The following is a 25,000-nucleotide window of genomic DNA, read 5'->3' on the forward strand; positions in this document are numbered from 1 at the left end:
TAGGGTTATACTATCGACCTACTAGGAGAAACTTGATGTTGTAATAAATGCTCCCCAGTCTAAGGATGTTATGCAGTTGAAAAGTTATTTAGGCATGCTCCAACTAATGCAGGAAGTTTCTGACTAATGCAGCAGTTGTTCTGGAACCGTTGAATGATCTGTTGAGGAAAGACATTCACTGGAGGTGGAAATCTGAGCATAGTTGAGCTTTCCAGAAATCTAAGTCTGTTCATAGATACTTGTCTAATTCGTTTTGAACCTGCACTATAAGGTCGATTTAACCCTAATAAACCTATTCCGCAGATGACTTCTGGTAGAATCCAGAGTGGGTCATTAATGTTTTAAGTCTATTCATCGAGTTGTATCGCCGTCCAGGTAGTCCGTAGGTACGGGGTATGCGTTGAGCCTATTACCTCTAACTGCTGCCCCTGAGTCTGTTCCTGTTTGTGCGTAGGGGATCCATTTGGTAAACACACTAGATAAAACTCCAATGACTGATAAGAAGATAAGTTGATAGTCTAATAAGGATTCCGTAATTTCTAAAGGGCTGTTGTTTCTAGATTGTGGGTAGGCAGAGTTAGTGGAAGATGCGCTAAAGCTGTTTTTCTACCTGAAAGAGGAATTAGGTGTTCAACAATGGTGTCTTCTATAGGGACCTAAAGTGACCATTCTTCCTCAAGGGAGAGAGTCAATGACAAGGGAATTTCATCTAAAGCATTTGGGCTCTAGTAAAAGGGAGCAACTAGCTCGTAGCTACTTCTGGTAGCCGGGATTGGATTGTGACACTGAGAAGTTCAGCTAGTTGGGAAATTTGTCTGCCCAATAGAGCTTACCTAAGGAAGCACCTCTTCATCCATGGGATTATCCTGATAAACCATGGGTATGATTACATGTGGATTATACATGTAAAGTGATGGGTACTTATTTTCTTGGATTAATTGATTCTCAGTCCAGATGTAAAGACACCAGTTCAGTTGCTACTATCAACTTAATTAGAATTGTTTTCTCTCGGTTTGGGTTACCGTTAGCTTTTGTCTCAGACAATGGGCCTAATTTTGTGTCTCGAGAGTTTGAACTATTCTCGGGAGACTGGGCTTCATCACATATATTTCTGTGAGTTATCATCCTCATACTATTTGCCAGGCTGAGAGTACAATCAAAAGTCTTTAGAGTTTTATGAAACACTGCTCTGGGGAGGTTTGAAAATTAAAGCTAGATAAGTTCCTTTTTCAGTACAGAGTATCGCTTCACTCTTCTATGGGGGTGTTTCCATTGGAGTTGATGTTTGGCAGGAAATTGCATACAGTATTGGATCTAGTACATCCTAGTAAATGTATTAAGCAGAATGTGTTGTCTAAGGAGGAGACACAAAAGTCTAACTATGATGCAACTATTACTAGAGGTTTCCAAGTGAATCCTGAGTCACTGGTCATGGTGCTTAATTATTCGACTGTCTCTTAGGATTTTTGGGTTCCTGCAAAAGTATTAAAGCAAACTAGTCCTGTATCTTTCAAATGTGAAATTAACAGGTAATATTGTTAGACGTCATCAAAACCAGATGATGACTAGTCCACCTAACTTTGTTCCTACTATACCGACAAAAACTTTTTCACCTTCTAAAAGTGTACCTTTAGCTAATCCATCTATTGTGTCTGAAACTAATGACATAGATGAGGGTGGCACCGGGGTGGAAGTTCCACTTATAAAGGCTACTTCTGTATGCTGTTGTACTAGAATGGTTGATCCTCCTGATCGGCTTTGTTTATAGGGGGAGGGATGTAAAGGAATAGTATTTGTGTATATATGTATATTATATTGCTAAGAAGTTTTTGAGCTAGAATTATATTATTGATAAACATTACTTCTATTAGTTTAAATTCAACGCTATTTTCTATTGCATGGGGAGTTCCTATGTCGGCGGTTATTGTTCCGAATTGTATGAATTCTAACGAGGGGATACCACAAGGAGAAACTACCTGCATGTGTTCACGAATGGCTATCTATCTGATCCTAATTCATAATCCTATCCTATTCCCAATTTCCATCTCTACCCAATGCCATGTTTAGTTACTAGTGTGTTGTTATAGGATACAGGAAAGCTGTGAGATATTGTTCTAGGAGTATAATATTGTCTGAACCTATGTGCCGATTTCTAAGGTGTTAGCCTATGCCATGTATTATGCCAGAGAGTACTGATGTATACAATGTTAGGTTGTTATGATTCTTGGTAGCAGTCTAGTTTACCTAACATATGCAGGACCTTATTTAGCCTAGCCTTGCCTACAGTTTGTATCAAAGGTTGGGGGCCACCCCAAATATATTAGCCATATTCCATTGCTCACTATAGCCATATGCACTCAAAATCAGTTTTTTTTTTATTAGTTCAGAAAATTGCTCGCAATATTTTGGTATGCACCATTCTGTTCTATTCACGTTGTAGAGTCAAGCTAAGGAATGTATTCAGTTTCAAGCTTAATTAGATTTGTCTAAAAGCTGACCTGTGCCATGAAATATGCCCAGCGTACTCCACAGTCAAGCGTGTGTATGACATGAACAGGAAGCCTAAAAAAAGAAAAGAAAAACAATGAAAATAACCAATTAATAGCTAAAGTCACATGAAATCATCGTAACATTGAAACGTAAATCTTGAAAATGGATAATAAATACACTTTAATTCATTCAGTTTTATTTGATATTGTAGGTATAGCTACAAAAAAGCACTTTAAAGATATAGTAGACACCGTTATAGGTAAAACAATTATTGATATTGAGTCCTGAATACAAACCTCTCCCCCATACTAATTTGCATGAGTCGTAAACAAGAAAGGATCCTTGTTTAGTGCAGCTTGCAAACTTATAACTACAGTTTAACCTCTGGCATCTTTGAGCAATGTCATGGCATGTGATAGCCCTATCCACAGGCCTCCAAATAAACAAAATATATTTGCTTAGCATCCAAACTTTGTAGATATCTTCTGTAACTGAGAAAACTCAACTTGGGTTAGATAAATAAAGCGTAGAGGTTATCATCATGGTTCCTTTTTGTGATGATACAAATCCGTTTTTGTTAATTGGGATCTATTATAGTCTACGGAAAGCTTTTGCAGCATCAACTTAGGAATATGAAACCCGAATTGCTGGTTATCGTACTAAGTAGAATCTGGTTTGAATGAAGCAGATGAATCGTTCCAATAAGCTGAAGAAAGAAATTCGTCGCTAGCTGGAAACTTGATACTAAAATAATGCGGAATTAGGAGCAGATGGGTTCGAAAAGAGATTAATCAAATTCTATCCTTTATTTATCTAGTAGCTTGAGGGATAATAGTACTATATTATTTCCACTTATATGAGCTAACATTCGAAATATTTCCATATGTAAGATAATAATGATATTTCCAGTTTCGGTGACGAGACAGCCTCATGGATATTGCAGTCATTTTAAAACCGGCTTTCAAGTCACTTATTCCAATGCATTCATTAATATATATATATATATATATATATATATATATATATATATATATATATATATATATATATATATTTATATATATATATTTATATATATATATATATATATATATATATATATATTTATATATATATATATATATTTATATATATATATATATATATATGTGTGTGTGTGTGTGGGTGTATATGTATATATATATATATATATATATATATATATATATATATATATATATATTTATATATGTGAAAGAAATATCTATGGAATTAGGAGGTGACACATCATTATAAGCTTTGATGATGTAGCAGTGAGTCATATGTGCATGAATAAATTAACTCTACCTAATATAGCCTACCGATATGTCTTTTTGCACAGGTAAAGCTTTACGTTTACTGGCTGACTCGCTTTCTGTAATTGTAATAAATTGTTGATATTGTTTACCAATTGTAAGATGGAGTTTTACTGAAAAGTGAACGTGGCGAAGACAAAATAAGAGATCCTTTTGATACACGATCCGATGATATAAAACGACAGCAGATAATCAAACAAAACTATTGGGGTTTTGAAAGCGGAAGTTCAGAATATTCACTCCCTTCTAATTCTGGTAAATGTATGAAGGCACTTGAAGTCTGCTTCTATGAAAGGTTATTTACAAAAGTTTTAATAGCATTTTTAGCCTGATTACAAACAAACGCATTTAAGTGGTAGTGTGCTCTTGTCTTTGCTGTTTTATGTCCTAACTGGCAAAAACAGGCTAATCACTTTAGTGCAACCAACCGTAGGATAGTCCCACACCAAAAAATTTTTCTAGGTCCTTTTAACATCCTGTCACTAAAGTTGATCAATATTTGTGGAATATTTTAGGCTTGAAGGGTCATTGGGTCACCAACATTAACACATAAATGAGTTACTCTGCAAAATTTGCTGGCAAGATATTAAAAAGGCTTGGTAAATATGTCTTATCTTTAATCAGACTTAATGTAGATGTATATCCTGAAGGTTGGCGAAGAAAGGCAGTAAATGGCTTGAATCGATTATCTATAAGGGTTTTGTGGTTCTGGCGGTAAACATCTGCAGATGATATTTTGGAAACCAATCACTATTGGTAGGCGTTCGTGCTGCTCACCATCCAATAGAGGTTTCAATTCAAATGCATCAGCCAATCAAAAAGAGAAGAGAGGCTTGAATAATATCCCTTGTGGATATTTTGTCTACTGAAGAAACCAGATTACAACTTTAGATTTGAAGTATAACAGAAACAAATTAACAAGCAAGAATAACGAAGGTGAGCTGAATTCTGTGTTTTAACTTCATGTGCTTTGTTTCTGCCTTATACTCTAGTGCTGTACTAATATATGTGAATAGAAATTAAATGCTATTGGAAATGCTGGTATTATCACCACCGAATGATCAGAATGTGTATGAACGTTTAGTTGAAGGAACAGAATTCTACAATATCGAACAATTTTCATGCAGAAGCTTCTGTGTTGTTTGCAGGATCAAACAGAATTCATCTTAACAATTTGAGTAACAGATATTTATATATCTACGCTCTCTCTCTCTCTCTCTCTCTCTCTCTCTCTCTCTCTCTCTCTCTCTCTCTCTCTCTCTCTCTCTCTCTCTCTCTCTCTCTCTGCGTTTGTATTATGTATGTATGTAAACTAGCATACAAAAATATAGTTTATTGGTAAATTATATCCATTTATTCTCTTTATGTACACGTGCGAGCTCATACGGAAAATTGTTTGTATAATTATAATGATAAAGGTATGTAATTATATTAGGTTCGCATACGTATGCTCATAATAGAATACGGCCTCTGCTATCTCTACGGGATATTAAGAACTATACCAAATTTTTTTTAATGAGGCACATTTGCATTGACTCGTAGGGTTGCCCTTTTAGCTAGGAAAAGTTTCTGACTAGCTGATTGTTTAGAATCATTTTGTCCAATCAGTTAGGAGGAAACTTTTCCGAGCTAAAATGGCACCCTTGCGAGTCAGTGCAAATGCGCCTCATTAAAAAAAAGAGTATAGCAACTCGATATTGTACTCGATAATGGACGGTGAAAATTAGTACATCGGCCATGCCCCATTCAAGGCGTTTAGCTCCTGCCAATTGACTACTGACAAAATTCCTGAGCATGAAAGATGTCGCACTTAAATTCGGAAATAGTTTCTAAAACGATGAATTAATGTACTAGGAAATATTTTTGCTTAATTCAAAATACCTTGGCTATCTTTACGTAAGAAATAAGAAGAAAGGCTACCAACAGCTTGCTTGCAGTACAGACGGAGTTCAGTAACCTCTTTGTCAGAGTAAATGTTGTCTGAATATGTTAAGTATCAAATGTTCATTTGCAAATTCTATTTATCTGGCTATACTGTATATCTCTATTTGTGAGCATATATATATATATATATATATATATATATATATATATATATATATATATATATATATATATATATATATATTGTCAGTGTGTGTGTGTGTGTGTCTGCGCACGTGTGATACAAGTGATCATGTATTATTGTGTGTTATCATAGATAAAGATAGATGATATTAGTCTTAAATGATCAGTCACAAAGTAAATATTGCCTTGACTACTATTTGTTTATCCGCGTAATGTGAAGAAATGTTCAAGCTTTTAGGCTTACAGCTTTACCTATAGTGCTTATTACTCTACAATAATTGGAATAGAGTCCTATGTAGTTAAAAATATAAATTTCTTATCAAAATGGAATGAAATATCACCAGTAGTCTGACAGAGGTCATTTTTGGCGGGCCCACCAAATGAACAAGAACGGGTAAACGATATTTTGCATAGCGAGCAATAGAAATAAAAAAAACATCACACATTTTCAATTTTTATCGTGTTTATTATCAAACAGCTCTTTATATTCCATGAACGTTCTTTTGTGGAGTCTAAGGCAATTATAAGACACCACTTTCTTAACATTATCATTCTTTATTTTGTCATTCTCGGTTCACGGAGTTCAATGCGATTATGCCTTACAGAGTAAGTTATTTTTATTGCTGTTGATATTATTTTCCTTGTATTTAATATCTAAATTCATTGATTTATATAATTTTAATCTTTATTATATTTGTTTAATAAAACTACGATTTCTCCAGCTTGCATATATTGTTATACTCTTCGTTAGACACTTAAAGGCGATCATACCAGCAACAAAATGGCTACAATTGAAATGTTATACATTTGACATTAAACTGTAATTACTTATTATAATCTTATGCCAATGTTAGTAACCTTTAATGAGCACAAAACACTTAACTTTTGTTGTTTGAAATTCTTAGAGTAATAAAGAACGTTTGAACTTTTTGTTTTGCGGTAGATAAGATCTATGAAAAGGCTAAGCAGTTTGGTAAAGGGGTTTATGATAAGAATTTTAACTGCAGATAAAAGCGAATACAAGAAAAGATTTTCAAGGTAATATTATACTGTTATATGCTGCTATATTCTTAATGAACATTTCTTAACACATCTTTAGGTTAATACTAAACTGTTTGACTATTCGTCAGTATTATGAAAATTTCAGTAGTATTTATTTAAGAATTTATGACAATAGATAATGGAAATGAACGAGTACATTTTTTTTATGTTGATTGTGACTGAAGACCATCCGTAACATCAATCTCTTATCTATGAAATTACGCGCCATCCTCGATCGTTAATTCACATGAGATCTGTTAAGAGTTGCGTTCAGCTGGAACATATGAAACAAATCGATTTACTTGCCTTAGGTGCAAACATCTCATAATTTCCTTTAATATGAATTATTCCTGTATTATTACAAGAAATATTGACGTGTAATTGATTCATTTTAGATGCAGTGGAAATACTTTTCTTTACACAATACGGAATTTTAGATTTCCCTATCATAAGTAAATTGACAAAAAAGAAAAAAAGAAAAAAAAAACATTGTTAGAAACGAAGAGAACACTTAATGTATGGCTTACGTATCGTTTTTGTTGTCATTTGAACGCAGTTGAACGCGTCCCTGGACGACTAGAGTATAGAAAAATCACGTTAATTCCTCCTTGAGTGAGTAATAAAGATAGTCAAATATTTTGATGGTTTTACTTGGCAAGTTAGAAATATTTATTACATTTTTCCATGTCTTTTTGAGTTCTGTCAATACTTGTATGGGAGAATACATACATACACACATGACATGTTTTTCTCAAGTAAAAGTGTAAATATATCTTTTATCATATACGTCTATATGTGACCAAAATTTAGCAGACTTGCACATTTTAACTCTTTATGAATACATACAAACAGTTATGAAGGAACATGAATAGAGAATGTGTATTTTGCATGAAACATGCATGAAATATAAGTAAAAAGCAACAAGTGTTTTGTCGGTGAAATGTGGATTGCTATTGTAAATTCCAATTCAAATAAAATGTACCTTTCTGTGAAAATTGCTTACCCAAACTGAAGACATTGTTATTTTGTTGTCTGTTGATTTGCATGTAGCCTATAGTTTTCTATATTTATACCTGTTTTTTATGCCAGATAACTTTTAATTAGCCAGTTCACTTGCCATTTTGGTTACCGTTTGGAAGGATTTGGGAGTGTTGAATATTCGTTTTGAACGACGACCTATAACATTTACCTCTGGGTGATGCGGAAAGCTGTCGAGAGACATTTTAATTCTAAAGTTTTAAAGCCATCGAGATTTGTAAAATGACATAGGAATATACATTTTTGAGGCATTGGGAGGTACCAAGACCGCATTTTAAAATATAATTTCTGATAAACAATAGGAACGGCCAAGAAAAAAGTCCGAAATGAGTGCAAAACGATGTAAAGACTAGTGATGCTATTGCCAACTTTTGGTTGCTTTTATATGTTCTGTAACACCTATCCTAGTGATTTCCTAACATAATTTAGTGAAAGCTTGTTATGGAAGTTTTTTTTTTTTTTTTTTTTTTTTTTTTGCAAGCGGGTCTGAGATCAATTTTTGAGGATGTTACTGGCGCAGCTTGTAATCTACTGAAAAATTAATTTCTGCGACTGGTGTGATATCATAAAGAGCAAAAGAAGCAAAATAGACTTCAAAAGACGGCATAGAAACAAAGCAATTCTATTTCTTAAGTTTGTAATACGGTATCTCTTATTTACAGTTGAGTAACTCTTTCTTCTTCATTATCCTCTTCCTCCTCCCCCTCCTCTGCTTTCTTCACCTGGGATTCCTCAGACTCGTCCCGCTCATTTTCCTCTTGCTGCTCGTTTCCATCGCAGTCTTCTGCAGAAGGCGAATCAACCCTTTCAGGCAAATCACCCCAGGATACTCGCAGACTTCGTCGCGATTCGCGACTGCGGTCTCTGCCGTTCTTGAGAACACCTGCTCTTGGTCGCACCTCAGGTTTTTCTTCCCATATCTCTATCTGTATTTCATCTCCATTAACAGGAGAACCATCACTAAAGACCTCGTTTTCCTCTGATAAGAAGGTAGCATCACTACGTCCCTCCGAATATGGTTCCTCTAGGGGTGAATCTTGCTCTATCAAAGCTTCCATGACCTCTGGAGATTCCATGCCTGCCCATGACCTTGGCCTTTCAGCCCATATGCAGTTGCTTTGAGGAGAACTTATCTCCTCACTCTGAGGTGACACTACCATTGAAGACACATCGTCTGTTGAGTGGAAGCCTGCCCTTGCAGTGGAATCCCTTTTCCTGGGTTTGGGGAGGGTTCTTGGAGGGGGAGATTTTGAAGGACTTCTGCTTTCTCTGCTAAGTCGCAGACCAACTATGGGTGAACCTGCTCTGTGTTTTGGAAGCATAGCAACAATTGTTGGTGTTGTAGGGTTTTTCTTCTTCTCAGGCATTGAAACATTTGTATCCTTATCACAATGTTGTAGATCTTCCACAGACAAAGTTTTCATCATTTCTGGCAAAGACTTGGTTGCATGCTCCTTCTCTATCATTTCTGGTAAGGATTTTGGCTCTAAGTCCCTTTCTGAATTACCATGCAAAGGTACACGTTCTACTTCCTTTTCTTTAATTTCGGGTAATGGTGGGGGTGCTTCTTCCTTCTTTGCTATTTCACACAAAGATTTAGTGTCTGTTTCTTCAGCCATTATTTCCCTTTGATTTTCATATTGGATCTTATTAGATTTTGGTGTACTTCCTTCATCTGTGCAACTTTCTTGGTCATCCTGTTTCTTGTTCTCAGTTTTTGATCTAGAGCAGGTAATTTGTTTCTTTTTCTTTAAACTTCCCCACATAAAACGTCTAATATCTCTATTGACATCTAAAGGAGTATCTGGGATCTCAACTTTAAAGTTCAAATTTACGCTGTCAGGGCTTTGTCTAGCATCATCACTATAGTTTAAACCAAGAGGAGAAAGTCTTACTTGATCTTCAACAGGGCGTTTTGAATTATTACTATTTTTCTTTGTGTTTTTGGTAGGCTTTCTGTTGTCCTCATCATTGTCACTATCATCACTGTATTGTTTGATTTGAGTCTTAGGACTTGCCCTCCCCTCTGGAGTTTTGAGATCAGCTGGAGATCGAGAACTTGGCAATCTTTTCCTTCGTATTGGAACACTAGGAGATTTTCTCCTGGGAGATTGTTTATACCCATCATCACTGTTATCTGAGCCCTGACTGTCATCGTTGTATGATGTAAGCCTTTTTGTAAGTAGCTTAGGTGGCTCCTCATCTTCTGATGTCAGTGAAATAGCCTCAACTGCTTCTTCAACATCCTCAGCATTAGATTCAAACTCTTCTGTTGATATCTCTACACTTGATGTATATTCGAAAACCTGGGTACCACTACTTGCAACATTAGATTCAGGCTCTGCATTGTTTGTGTCTTCATTGGCTATGCTGGTTTTAACAAAATGTCTAAAGGACATCTTATCCATTCCACCTGTCCGACTAGATTTTAGCATCTGCACCTTATGCTGAGATATGTCAGTTTCTATTACTTTCTTTTTCCCCGGTAGTTTTTTAAGTGAAGACGTTGGGGAAGTTACCCGATTACTTTTGGACTTCCTTGGCAAAGTATTGAATCTCGGTGACTGCATTGCTGGAGATGAACTCCTGCTGCAAGAACTTAAAAGTATCTCTTCAACTCTCTTGTATTCATTTGAACAAATTTCTTGAGAATCACCATCTAGACCATGGCTCTCCATATCTGCTAGTAGGCCAATAGCACCACCTGGATCATCTCTTGGGGTGATGGGGGGTGTTCGTAGTCTTTCAGTAATTGATTCTTCATCAATGCTTATAGTGTACCTTACAATTGCCATATCCTCTAGTTGTGGACTACTTGTCATTGCCCTTGAATTCTTTAGATCATCAGCAAATAGTTTCTCTCCTTGCAGTATATCATTTCTCTTCTTGGTTAGGGTTGATCTTATTTCTCCATATTTCTTCTTGCCAAGAGGAATAGGACTGTCACTGAGTCCCCTTATCTTTTGAAGAAATTCGTGGCGCAGTTCATTGCATCTTGCTTCTCTTTGTGCAAGGACACTTGATTTACTTGATGAGGTGCTCATATCTTGTTTCCTATGCAATGCATCCTGTTTTTCCGTTCTCTCTCTCGACTGAACGGGCGAGGGAGATCGCACATTGTCTCTTTCATTGGCTTTAGTCTCTGATTTTTGCAGAGATGTTTTCCTGTCAACACCAAAATCTTCCAGTTTGCTTTTGGTATCACATTTTGGGTTCAAATTCTTTTCATCCCCAATGCCTATATCCCCAGTTTTTTCTTCTTCATCATCGGAAAGGTCAAACATTGTTTCTTCGCAGCAGTCACTTGTTAGAGATAAGTTTTCATGAAGATATTCTTCATGTCTGTAATCATCTCCTGGAGGATTTTCAGAGTAGAGTCGCAGAAAGTCTTGTTGGATGAGAGTGCCAATTGAATGGGGTCGAGCTGCCCGTGGAGAAGGAGGTAATGATTGAGCCTGAATCTGTAATGCAAATTTTTCCACCATTTTGTTAACTGGTGTTGAGAGTTCTTTTACTGGTGTAGATCGCAGGCTTGAGGAATGTCTGGGAGTAGAAGTATCTAGTTGGCTTAGATATGGAATGTCAGATTCTATACTCATGAACTTCAACATATCTTTAGTATTATCTATATGAGTACTAGTTCTAATATTTGATAAGCTTCCAATTTTGGAAACTGAGCGTAACTTAATTTTAGGTGAACTCTCATCCGTGGAAATTGAGCGCAATTTTATTTTAGGTGAATTTTGATTTTTTGAAGTTGAGTGTACTCTGATTTTAGGGGAACTATCTTCTTTTGATGCATCAGGCTGTTTGCATTTTGTTGACCTTTCAACTTTTGGCGAATTTTCCATTGCGCCACTTTTCTTTTTCAAACTGGATCTTACTACAGGAGACTTCACTCTAGGGGGAGCAACTGGAGGGTCTGTTTCTAAAAGTACCTTTGCTTCTGAGTCTTTCTCTATTCTGTCGGCATTTTCCTCAGTTTCTTTGTCTTGTTGTGGTACCTCATTTGCTGGTTTTGTCCAAGAATTTCTAAATATAACATTATAACTTTTAGGACTTGCAGGACGTTCAATCAGCATTTGTTCTGCTTGAATGCGTTGGGCAAAGCGCTCAACCATTTTGTAGACAGGGGCAGAACTTTCATCCTCTATATGTGGGGAATCTGGATCATATGAGGTTGCGGTATCATAGTGACCTTGTGTTGCCTCTAGATTAGGGCTGTTGATGCTTACTGGACTGTTTGTGTGTTTCATCTCTGGGAAAGATTTTTCAGGTGTTGTCACTTCTTCATTTCCAAGAGCCGGTGTTGAATGAATGCTGAATCTTTGTATATCAGCAGAGTAATCATTTTCTGAAGAAGTTGTCTCTTCGTTTTCTTGTAGCCTGGTGTTAGGAGTTAAATTGCTGTAAGTCCTCTTAGGTTTTATAGGAGAGAAGGATTCCTCATGTGGAAACAAGTCTGAGACTTCTTTGTCTGCTTCACTTAAAGATACTGACATTGAGGCAGAGGTCATTGCCATTAGATCCTCTGGTGACATAATCTCTTCCTCTCCGTGTGTTTCTACATCACTTTGCTCATCATGAGTATTGCTTATTCTTTCATAATCCTTGATTTTTTCTGTTACCTCTTTATTGAACCTGTCACGTTTCTCATCCTCCGTAATCTTCTCTGTTTCTGCTCTATTAGATGTGCCTTTCCTTACATTACCTTGAAAGTTTCCTAGTTCTACTCTTTTTGACCTTTCACTTCTTTTAGGTTCCATAGTTTTCTCTGTTTCTACCTTACTTCTTTTAGGTTCCATAGTTATCTCTGTTTCTACCTTACTTTTAGGTTCCATAGTTTTCCCTGCTTCTTCTTTAATTCTTTTAGGTTCCATAGTGTTCTCTGTTTCTACCTTATTTCTTTTTGGTTCCATATGTGTGTCTGCTTCTACCTTATTTCTTCTAGGTTCCACAGATTTCTCTGTTTCTACCTTACTTCTTTTAGGTTCCATGGTTTTCACTGTTTCTTCCTTACTTCTTTTAAGTTCCATAGTTTTCTCTGTTTTTACCTTACTTCTTTTTGATTCCAGAATTTTATCTTCTGCCTTAATTCTTTTATGCTCTGTAGTTTTCTCTGATTTAACCTCACAGGATTTTTCACTTCTTATAGGTTCCTTAGTTTCCTCTCTTTCTACCTTGATGGATTGATCACTTCTTTCACAATCTTTGAATTTCTCTTCTGCTTTATTGGAAATATTGTCAATTCTTTCATGTTCCGCAGTTTTCTCTACGTCTGTAGATCCTGAAGCAATATTAGATGTATCCTCTTGAAAAACCCTGGTTTCAATATCTGGCTTTATGGTCTGAACTCTGAGTCCTGATTTGTTTCTCTTTTCAGAAGTTTTTGAATCTTTTTCAAACATTTTAGGAATATCTTCTTGGCTGTGGGTTGGAGAGGGCTTTGGAGAAAATATATTGTCATGCTTAGATAATTTGCTGACATCAGGAGACATTCTTGAAACTAAACCTAATTGGTCAAATGGGTGTCCTTCAATGTTATCTGATGAAGGTGAATGCAGCATAAATGTAGGGGATTTTGATATGTAGAGTGGTGGAGCAATATATTCTGGTTCATGGGGTATTTTCTTGAAGGACTTTCTCAAGCTGGTAAAAATCCTTGGCACTGAAGAAGTGGGTGAAGATGGAGGAGAGTCTTTAAAGATGGGAGATCTGGCAATAACTGGGCTCTCAGTTGGCGTCCTTGCTGGACTACCCGTTGGTGTTTTCATAGCTTTTCTTGGAAAATTGGTAGGCGTTTTCCTTTGTGAAGATTTATCTAAACTAGGTTGATTTTCTGGCCAGTCCATAGCTTCAATAAAATCAAATTGAGGGGAAGTAGATACCGGACTGGATAGGCGAGGACTTCCTGGCCTCAGGTTGACTAGACGAAGCTCATCACGTTTTATGCTGATGGTATCCTTTAGGCTCTTTTTATGTTGCTTTGCAGCTCGGGGCATGACAGGGCTTACACTAAGTGTGTTCAGTCCGGCAATTAGGCTACGAATTGGCGATGAATGGGCCCTTTTGCCATGCTGACTATCTGGAATATTTAACGTTGATGGTTTCTTTGCTTTTTTCTTCTCTTTCTCATGTATTTCTTTTCCAGCATTATTTATTGCTTCAGCTCTCTTATCAATGCAGCTTTCAAGGTAAGAAAATTTTGATACTTCAATGGAGTGAGGACGGGTCTTTCTAGGAAGTGTACACATGCCACTTTCTAAAGCATTCTTTGCTTTATTTATCTTCAAGGAATTTGTATAATCCTTTGATAATGTTCCTGGCTGGTCACCCTGCTCAAATGACGCTCGGCGTACATGAAAGCTATTGCTCCTTTTCAATGGTTTTGCAAGTTCTGGATCCTTTTCCTTTGCTGCAAATGCCTTTGAAAACATTAACACTAGTTTCTTAACTGGAGTACTTGGAGTAATAGCATCAACATGCTTACGAGTTTCTGGGAAAGTTGATCTTGTAGCAGAGCCCCTTTCAAAAACACTAGCCTTTTCCTTCACCATTCTTGGTTTACATTTGGTCTGTGGTGATGCAGGTGCACTTTTAGCCCTAGTTTTTGCTTGCTTAAGCTCAGCCTCAAGGGATAATTGGGCCCGAGTTTTGATACCCTCTGGTATCTCGCTACAGTGTGTAGATTTCTTTTTGTTTTTCTGTTCTGCAATAAGGTTTTGCTGCTCCCAAAAATCAAATTCTGATGACAATAATGGACTCTTGCAACGTGTAGAAACATAGAGGCTTCTTGGTCTAGGTCGATTGGACGATCGTGGCCTTGACACTCTGTCCTCCTTTGGTGGTTGACAGGAAGGAGGACAAGGGGATAATGAACTTTCTCTGCTGCAAAGCCTACTTGCTGGTCGGCTGTCAGAACTGGGTGGTGAAGGAGGGACTGTTATAGGTGAATTTCTTGACAGAGTAATTAGGTTATCAACATACCGAGAAGCAGGATCTACTTCAGGACTTTGAGTGTCAGGTAAGGCCTTGGGGTGAGCTGCTGCTGGTGCTGAGCTTCTTCTACTACGGCTAACACGACGCCACTCTAAAGTATGAAGACGAGAGTCCACCATACTTACCATTCTTTTTTCTGGACGAAATCGAAAAGGAATAACTCGATTCAAGTGGTGAGTGTAATCTGAAAGTAACATGTCATAAGCATGGCTAACATCTCGAAAAGGCAAAACATTTTCTACCTCAAGTGGCCTTCCATCCATAGCATGAAGATGGTGTAAAAGCTCGGCTTGGAGAAAATGGCGGAATGTAGACCAGCGAGAAGACAGCATTAAAATTGGATCCGGAGGCTTATTGTTTTTAGCACTTTTCTGGAACATTTCGCGTGCTTGCTGATCTAGTTGCCAGTTAAGGCACAGAGACCATACTCGGTGGTGTGTCATGAGCCTTGCATATGTGTTTTCTGTATTTAGATAATTACCAAGCTCTTGTAGAACAAATGGGGTTCCTAATAGGTCGGCATGAATACCTGTTGCAATTCTGTCAAACTTTCCTTTGATAATAGAATGCGACCTTCTGAGATCTTTGACATTTGCTCGTATGAAGTTGATAGTGATTTGATTAGACTTCAATAGTTTTTGGCTGGATTTTTTGAACACTTGAGTGAGAAACTTTAGATACATTTCTACGACATTACTCTCCTTCTTGGTATTCTTACAAACCAGGACAAAGTCCCAATCTTGGAAGACCATGTCGATGCCGTGGGGAGCATAAATCATGTCCTCCTCAGGAGATACAGCCTTTATCCACTCTGTCTCCTCTGACCACTTGGGATTGACATCCTCAAACCTATCTAGATATTCCTTCTTAAGAGGACTGAAACAAGTGAGAGTCACGTTGGGGAAATGACACCCTTTCTGCTTTTTTAAGGAACCTCTCTTAATCCAATCCGATATCCCCTTATGGTGTTCCTTAGGACATGACTTAAGATAGCGACTAAAAACATCCTTGACTACCTTTCCAGATATTTTCAGACTCCTGACGTTGTCCAGTTTCTGCATGGCCGAAGGGTCGTTTGCAAAACTCATCCATCCACTCCAAACAGCTTGCACCAGGGTGTAAGTTACTGCATCAACGTGAACCTGGTATAAGATAAAAACACATCAATCTAGCATCACCTAGTTTTCATTATGGGTTTTACGCTTTATAGAATTGATAGTCTTGAACAAAAGTTTTGATGATAGTAAAAGAATACCTGATGTTGTGAACTAGATTCTTTGAGTTTGAATTTAAAAAAGGAATTATTTCCAGTGGTGAGAATAATTTCATATTGAAGAATGAAAGAGAAAATGTTCTACCATTTATTTGCTGCCCCTTCTTTTGATTGGGCATTTCAAAGGATCTTTTAAAAACTGAAATATCAAAGTAGTTTACTGCCGGTAACAAAGTGTGTTATGCTATGTATCATAGGGCAGCATAATAATAAAAAATAAGGAAGCTAAGTTACTGATCATAATTGTAAGTCATGTATCATAGATACACTGAAGTATGCGTTATTTCAATCTGATTTGTTAACAGAAACTATCTACTAAAATCAAACCACCATCTGTCTAGGTATTCAATCGTGGTCGTGTGCTTTGATTTAGTCTGAAATATGCTTACCCTGTGGTAACTAAGTAATGATAGCATATTAGTTTAGGAAATCAAAGCTCACATGACTTGAAGATAAGTCTTCCATAGTGGAGAGCACAATGGCTGTTACCAAAGGAATATAACATAAGTAAATTAGAATTAAGTCGCTAAAAATGGAAATGAGAGAATATTCTACTTCAGAAGAAAAGTGTCGACAATTGGCTAGCTCCATCTTGTTATTCATGAGATCATGAAAGTCAAAACTTTCTTGGAAATATCCTAAAAATGTCTCAAGCAATATAGCAATATTTACATTGTAAAACTGAATTTCCCCTTAGAATATCCTTCAAATCACGTTCAATCAATTTAGAATGTTTGGCTGAAATTAAGAATTTAGAGTTATCTTGAAAAAGTGTCTTAATTTTTACGATTTATGGCCCACTGTTGTGCTGCCAAATTGTTCAATATTATCCAATACTTGCAAGATTCATCTCCTGCATTTTCGAGCTCGCGACTTCTACTCAAAGTTTAAGCTTGACTTCAATCTTGTTCCAATGCTCAACGAAACAGCTACATGGGGCAATTTGTTGGTACTGTACAATAAAAAGTCTGGAACATGTACCCATTTGACAACATCTAAGAATTTTTATTTTGAAGGTTTACCTTATTTTTTCTTATAATTAAAGTTCATGAATTCTTTGAAGGTCTCTGTGACAACTGCAAGTAAAAAGATACAAATACTATCTCACTCTCCTGGCCCGTGAGAATCCCTTACCTGTTGGCGCATCTCATGTAAGAATGACTTATAAGTCATGTTGAGTAGGTTGTGTAACGTGTTGCACAGCAGGGCATGGGTCTCCATGTCCAAGCAAAGGGAATAGAATACCATGACGACCTGCAAAAGTGTAAAAGCAGTCAGGAGTTTTATGTTAGACCACACAACTTTAGATGCATTATTTTTTTTTTCAAGTCATTTTGATTATCATAATATTTATCATCATTTTACTTGAAAAATTTATCTTCTGTTTCTGAAAAGGACGAGTTAATCGATTATAGTATGTTATACTGAGAGGATATTGCAACCTTGATCCACATGGCCAAAAACAAGAAAACCAGCTTTTTTAAAGATGATTTTTTTAGATTTCCAAACTTCTGAATGAAGTGTAGCTCAAATAAGATACTGCCTCTTGTAGCACACTTCAGAGAGAGAGAGAGAGAGAGGTTAGGTTAGGTTAGGTTAGGTTAGGTATTTATTACCCACCCTTTCTGCATGAATCTTGAGCATTGCTTGGTCCTGGAGTGGAGTTGGAGCGTCAGGGAGCATGAGCAGATAGAGCGCCAAGAGATCACGAGCCAAAATATGGGGACTAGAATCCATGAGTGTAATGTCGATTCCCTGCAAAGCAAACATCAGGTTAGAATTAATGTTCTACAATGAATTTAGGTGAAATTCTTCTTATGCTTTGATGAACTGACATTCTAAAAGCTGAATTAACCTGATGTAAATGTCGTGATTTACCGTAAGAGTATATAATGCAACCCCATTATGACTCATAGTTTTAGATAATTGTATAAATATATTAGCTCTAATTGCTGCTGTAACGACTTGTTACAATAGTTTGAAACTCGAACGAGTGGTTTATTCATGTTAACTAAAGTATGTTCAGTTTCGTTGGAAAAGTTAGTAATGAACTCTTTTAATGGGAGCTGAAATCCAGCCATGTACTCATGTGTTAGTTGTTTATAAGTGTATTTGCGATTTAATAGTAGCTTCATATTATGTCATTAAGCTTATTTATGCTCCGCTAAGGCGAGTACAAAGAAGTATTTAAACTGCTAGGCTGAGTTACTGATTATCGGAGTTAAAAACGATGCAATATACTACCGGTAGGTTTAGGTTAGGTTTGCTTTCAAATGACAAGACCTATTGTGGTCCACTTTTCTAATTTTGGAAAGTAAAACTGTCTGTTTTCAACATTGAATTCCCGGTATTCTACGATGAATAATGGTAATATGTTGGTACTGTGTTAGATTATCGGGAAAAGTATCTACGTTGCCTCAAAATATCGGTATTATGTATAAATATTTTTAGAAATGTTCTTACTCTAGTATGAATTGTTGTAATTATGTCAGTATCCTACACTAAGTTATAAAAATCACAACTTCAAAATAGGAATGTCTGTAGATATTGTGATAATTTATGTTGAAGCCATTGGAATTATTATTATAATTACTAGGTAAGCTATAACCCTAGTTGGAAAAGCAAGATGCTATAAGCTTAAGGGCTCCAACAGGGAAAAATAACCAAGTGAGGAAAGGAAATGAGGAAATAAATAAACGATATAAGAAGTAATGAACAATTAAAATAGAATATTTTAAAAACATTAACAACATTAGAACAGATATTTCATATATAAACTATAAAAAGACTTAAGGCAGCCTGCTCAACATAAAAACTTTTGCTGCAAGTTAAAACTTTTGAAGTTCTACTGATTCAACTACCCGATTAGGAAGATCATTCCCCAACTCTGTTATAGCTGGAATAAAACTTCTAGGATATTGTGTAGTATTTAGCTTCATGATGGAGAAGACCTGACTATTAGAATTAATTGCATGGCTAGTATTACGTACAGGATGGAACTGTCCAGGATGATCTGAATGCAAAGGATGGTCAGAATTATAAAAATTCTTATGCAACATGCATAATAAACTAATTTAACGACGGTGCCAGAGATTGATATCGAGATCAGGAATAAGAAATTTAATAGACCGCCACTTCCTGTCCAACGAATTAAGATGAGAATCAGCAGCTGAAGACCAGACCGGAGAACAATACTCGAAACAAGGTAGAATGAAAGATTTAAAGCACTTCTTCCGAATAGATTGATCACCAAAAATTTTGAAAGTCTTTCTCAATAAGCCAATTTTTTTGTGCAATCGAAGAAGACACAGAGCTAATGTGTTTCTCAAAAGTGAATTGGCTGTTGAGAATCACACGTAAAATTTTTTAAACCATAATAAGTTAAGGATACATTATCAATGCTGAAGGGTTTTGTTAGGATTCAACTTCATACCCCATAGTTTGCACCACGCACTAATTTTAGTTAGATCTCTGTTCAGGGATTCAGAAACCCCAAATCTACATTCAGGAGATGCAATTAATGCAGAGTAGCATCATCTGCATATGCAACAAGATTGTTTTCTTGGCCAAACCACATGTCATGTTTATGTGGTATGAAAAGTAATGGGCCAAGAACACTACCCTGAGGAACACCAGATATCACATTCTTATACTCACTATGGTGCCCATCAACAACTCTTTGCAATCTATTACTTAGAAATTCAATAATGATGCTAAGAAACGAAATACCGACTCCCAACTGTTTGAGTTTGAAAACGAGGGCCTCATGATTTACCAGGTGAAAGGCAGCACTAAAATCAAGGCCAATTATACGAACTTCCTGACCACAATCGAGGGATTTCTTTACAGCAGTGGAGATTGTAAGAAGGGCATCACATGCTCCTTGGCCCTTACAAAAATAAAATTGCAAACTAGGGAACAGATGATTGCCTTCACTAAACCTATTAAGACGTTTTGCCAAAAGATCTTCAAACGCTTAGAGAATATGAGAGTTATGGAACCTGGGCAGTAATCAGTTGGACTTGAGCTACCACAGAAACATTTACCTAGTAGAGTAACATTTCCAATTCTCCAACAAGTGCTAAAAGCAATGAAATTATGTACTGTTATCATATAAAGGTTGGTATTCAATAATGAATTATTGGAAGATGTTTATTGTGAACATAACATCATAAAAGTTTTGATATTCTATGATGAAGTTTTGTAAAATTGTAACGCTTTGTACAACTGTAGGTATAGTGCGTTAAATAATCAAGCATTTCGGCATTGTACAATATAATTATCGGAAAAATAAGTTTATATTCACATTGAAATTAATGTTTAAACCAAGTGATGTACACTGATTTTTGTAGAAAGTTCTTTTTGAAACTAGGGATCAAAGAATTTCTTGTCAAATCTCTAACGCTAGAAAGTCGGACGTTTTAATGTTATCAGAGGTCTTGTGGTAACCTTCCAAGCCATGAACTTTCCAATGATAAAACCCAGAAAGGTAATTAAAAGGAAATGAATTAGTTTGAACTTCAAAAACGTTATTTAAATTACCTGAAACTATCATTTTGTTTTAAGGCAGGAGTGTATTACAGAGTTTAAAATGTTTGTCCATTTGGTAGTATGAGAGAAAATCACAGAAAAAGCTTTGCGGATAAAGTAATGTGGTTTTATATAGAGAAATTTCCGTTTTCTTCGAAAATTACCTTTATTTCCATCACAAATAAATAGTTAAGATATACCCTGATATATCCTATGGTAATGGGGGCCACTCAGTGGCAACCGTTGTTTTGGGTAGGGAAAACTTACTGGCGAATCTATAATATGGTAGAAGTAACATTTTCTTCTCTATACATTATTCTCTGGGATGGGTAATAAATCCACAAAAATTACACAAAGTATTTGCACCCTATTCCCCTGAAATGTTTATTTCACTCTCTACATTTTACAATCCACACCTATCCGTTCCTGTTTGTAAAGTGTCGTAAGGGCGATTCTGAATTATCTTTTAGGGAAGACCAAGACATTTCTTATTGCAACTCTACTGTGAAGACATGTAGGTGTCAATCATAAGGTAAGGAATTATTTGTGATTTACCTTTAGAGTTTGTGACCTGGGTAAGGAATCCATGCTAGGGTTTTGACCTGGGAACTACTAGGTTAGAGGTGGGTTTGGGAGATTCTGTGCCCTTTAACAAATCTCGAAAGTGTTAAATAATTATGTTTTTTCCTGTTTTCCCCCACCCAAAGTCTCAGGCTCCCACCTGTCTGTCGGGAAGGGGTTGGGACAACAGGAGATCGGAATATTTACTGAAGGAAAAGTTGAATTTTTATTGGAAATGTAATTCAGTGTTGTTCTATAATTTTTACTATCAACTTTTCTTTCTGATTTGAAGGAATCTAGTCAATTTTACGGAAATAAGATGTTTATTTACGGGGTGTTCCACACTGAGCAAAATTGTGCTGCCCATAATCTTCAACATGCTTTGTCTACAAGCATCATAATTGACTCATTCAAATGGTCTTTGCTCCGACGTGGCTCGCTTTGCTCGCAAACAAACATTATATCATTGCTCCTCTGTTCTGCCAAGCAATATATGGATGTGCTGTGCTTGGGACAGTATTAGAGTAGAGTAATTAGCAATATAATCTATTTGTTATTCTTATTTCTATTATCTCTCTACACGAACGAACTGTGAGAAGGTTGTGACCAATCATGATGATTGTGGGCGGAGCATGTTAAAATTTTGGGTTGCACCCCATCACTTCTTTGCAAAAGCATTCCCTAGCCCTCGGGAGGTAAGAACTTGGTTATGTTAAGTATGTACCTCTGTGTTTTACTTTCCCTGTTTTCCCAAGCCTGAAAAACGGGTTTATAATGAGGTCTGAAACAGATGCTCCAAGCCAAAACTGTATCCCTGAAACATATGAATGAAGATGTATACTCGTACAGCTACAGAAAATGTCAATTGGATATTGCTTCTGCTGTGGAATAAACAAAAAGCTTCTTTTACTTGTGTACAGGAGTCCGGAGTCTCATGAAGGGTTCTCAGCACGTGTTTCAGATCAGCTCCGAGCATGAGTATTCTGAGTGGGTTCTCTCCCATCTCTTGGGAGAGTTCCGGTGAAGATCTTCTCCCCCTCATGGTGTCTTTCGGTCGCTCATCATCAGCCTTTTTCTAGATTTCCAGGTGTTTGTAAGAACATAAAAAAGAATTAATATAAATTGAAGATGGGAGGTTGTTAAGTATTTCTGATAAAGATGGTATAAAAATTCGTTTTTTTATTTTTATTTGCTATAGTTATGAATTTGGAAATATAGTACAGTATACATGAAATCAGAGCTGTTTTACATGGGTTCACCTGTATTGATTACCAAAAGCAAGTGTTTTACAAAAACAATATATTCTAAACTGTAGGCTGGGTTATCAATAATAGTTTGTTTTAATCCATTGACGAGGTAAATTACACAAATTGATTGAAACTGGAGTGCTGTATCAAAACAAAAGATATTGTTTAGTGAAAGACAATGAACTCTCATTAGTATGATATTTCAGTAACATGAGAAGTCGGGTTTGAGAGATTGCGGGTAGCAAATTATCCTGTTACTGCTGAACCAAGTTACCGATCACATTACAAGACCTTTTGTCTTCAATTATCAAATATATCACCAGAAGTTGAAATAATGTAAGTTAGTGGCAGGACGAAAATCATTCATTTAAATTCTCACCTTTTGTTTCGTGGCTTCAAATACAGATATCTGCTGCAATTTGGCCCCTTCATTTTCACTCCATCTATTTAGAAAATACAAAAAGGTTATAAGTCATATAGTATCATAGCGTTAGAATTATTACCTCCATCTACATGTATGTATACATATTGTGAAATTTTTAAATGTTGTAAGCGCCCCTGTATAACTAGTCCACGTTTAGCCTAAAAATACGGGGACGATGAAGTGTATAATCGTTAATATTTTTTTCTTATGAAAGTATTGATAACAATGATCAAATTTATCTTTACACAAAGGTAATTAAACATAACTAGCCCTTATATCCGGTTTTAGATATAATTTTCAAGCTATTTTTTTACCAAAAAAAAAAAAAGCTTTTAAATCAATATTTATGCCTAAACTCTGAGCAAAAAGTTGGCAGAATATCGGTAGTCATGTACACACCAAGACAAAACGAACCTCAGGTAATCAACAGCATGAATGAGACGTCCCATGTACTGCGGGATACCTTTAGCCCGGCGATTCCAGTCACCTATTTTCTTTGTTGCTTCCAATACCTGTTAAGAAGAAAAAGTCATAAATCCACAAAGGTGTCACAGGAAAAGTATGAATATTGAGCATGGACAAAGAGCGTCTGGGTAATAATCGCGTTTCTTTAGACCAGATATGTCACATGAACACTTGGGAAAGACAATTAGGATGAAAGGTCATGCAAGATCATGTATTGTTTCAGTTTTGGTTAGAAGGTAAGCTGATAGTAAAACGCTCATACCCTCAGGTATATCGTATTTCTCAGTTGCGTAATTAGGTAGAAGAGATTTGTCTGAGAAGGTTGTACTACGGATTATAAATAGTGAGAAAATAATATGTATGAATGAAGGGTAAAGAAAGGATAATGTTCAATGAAAATAGAGTGACAACAAATAAGAGTCATGGAGGAGCTTACTCTCTACAGGACCTCCTCAGTCATTTTATTATATTCACAGCGCATATTGCTCGTTTATTGTCAAATCCACACTATCAAAGCACTTGGAGAACAAGAAAGTTTTCAGTTTCTTCTTGAAAGCTTTAATATCTGTAGTCATTTGAATGTTAATGAATATACGTACTCAGGACAACAGTGTTTCCCCATGGCACGAGACCGAAATGAACAGGATAAGCATGGAATGGAAAGCATTAGGTAAACAAAATGAGATTAGGAGGAGTAAAATGCCACTTTCTCTAAAAAGAAAAGTATTTAATGAGATGGTCCTACCAGTATTAACTTATGCATCAGAAACTTAGAGCCTTACTAAAGCCTTAGAACTAGTTACAATTAAAAGAGCTATGAAAAGAATAATGAAGTGAATAACACTAAGAGACAGAAAAAGAGCACCATGGATACGAGAGCAAACTAAAGTAGAGGATATTCTAATAACATGCAAGAAAAAGAAATGGACATGGGCAGGTCATATAATGAGAAGAGAGATTCTTGTGGATATGCGTTTGGAAAGAGGCCCGATTGTTAGAAATAAATGGTTTCCAAAGAAGATTATTCGTATGTATACTTGGGAAAGAGAATATTGCAAAGAAACGTAGCGGTGAAAAGAGGAGTGACTAAAAAGTAAATAAGATAATTTAGTTGAAACAAAACTTACAGTAGATATAAGTTGAAGAAGAGAGTGCAAAATAGGATTATGAATGTAAGTAATACAAGTTAGTAGGATAATTGGTGATGAAAACATGCAAGAAAATATTGAGGATGGGAGAGTTTTTATGATTCCATGTCATGTAATGAGGACTGTAAGAAGTGCTTGTGGGCATAAGAAAATGGGGAAAGGTATCAAATGTAGTAAATGGGAGGTTGAGGGAATAAAAGGCTTGGTAAAGGAAAATTGAGATTGCATGATGGAAGAGTTAGAGCATGGGAAGGCATGATAAGAACATTAATATAGTCGTCAAAAAGGGGAGAAAAAATGATGGCAAGTACCAAGAACAGAGGGAAGAAGGTGAATAAGAATTTTGTGGAGTACAAAAAGTAGTTTTATTGGGTAGTAATTGT

At 36.2% G+C, this 25,000-nt stretch overlaps 2 protein-coding genes across 2 annotated transcripts in view; one reads left to right on the forward strand and one right to left on the reverse strand.

Moving 5' to 3' along the window:
• The window catches only part of IleRS (Isoleucyl-tRNA synthetase), a 283,203-nt gene that overhangs the window by 130,698 nt on the left and 127,505 nt on the right, over positions 1-25,000 (forward strand). The window lies entirely within an intron of this gene.
• LOC137617174 (microtubule-associated protein futsch-like) overlaps positions 8,090-25,000 on the reverse strand; it is a 24,178-nt gene continuing 7,267 nt past the window's right edge. Inside the window, exons 3-8 of the mRNA XM_068347041.1 lie at positions 23,419-23,516; positions 22,960-23,023; positions 22,244-22,408; positions 17,863-17,997; positions 17,377-17,496; positions 8,090-16,111 (exon numbers count right to left, since the gene is read on the reverse strand). Coding sequence (XP_068203142.1) covers positions 8,627-16,111; positions 17,377-17,496; positions 17,863-17,997; positions 22,244-22,408; positions 22,960-23,023; positions 23,419-23,516 — 8,067 coding nt within the window. The 3' untranslated portion in view covers positions 8,090-8,626. The remainder of the gene's footprint in view (positions 16,112-17,376; positions 17,497-17,862; positions 17,998-22,243; positions 22,409-22,959; positions 23,024-23,418; positions 23,517-25,000) is intronic.

Source organism: Palaemon carinicauda, chromosome 23 (genome assembly GCF_036898095.1).
Source record: "Palaemon carinicauda isolate YSFRI2023 chromosome 23, ASM3689809v2, whole genome shotgun sequence".
Classification (NCBI taxonomy): Eukaryota; Metazoa; Arthropoda; class Malacostraca; order Decapoda; family Palaemonidae; genus Palaemon; species Palaemon carinicauda.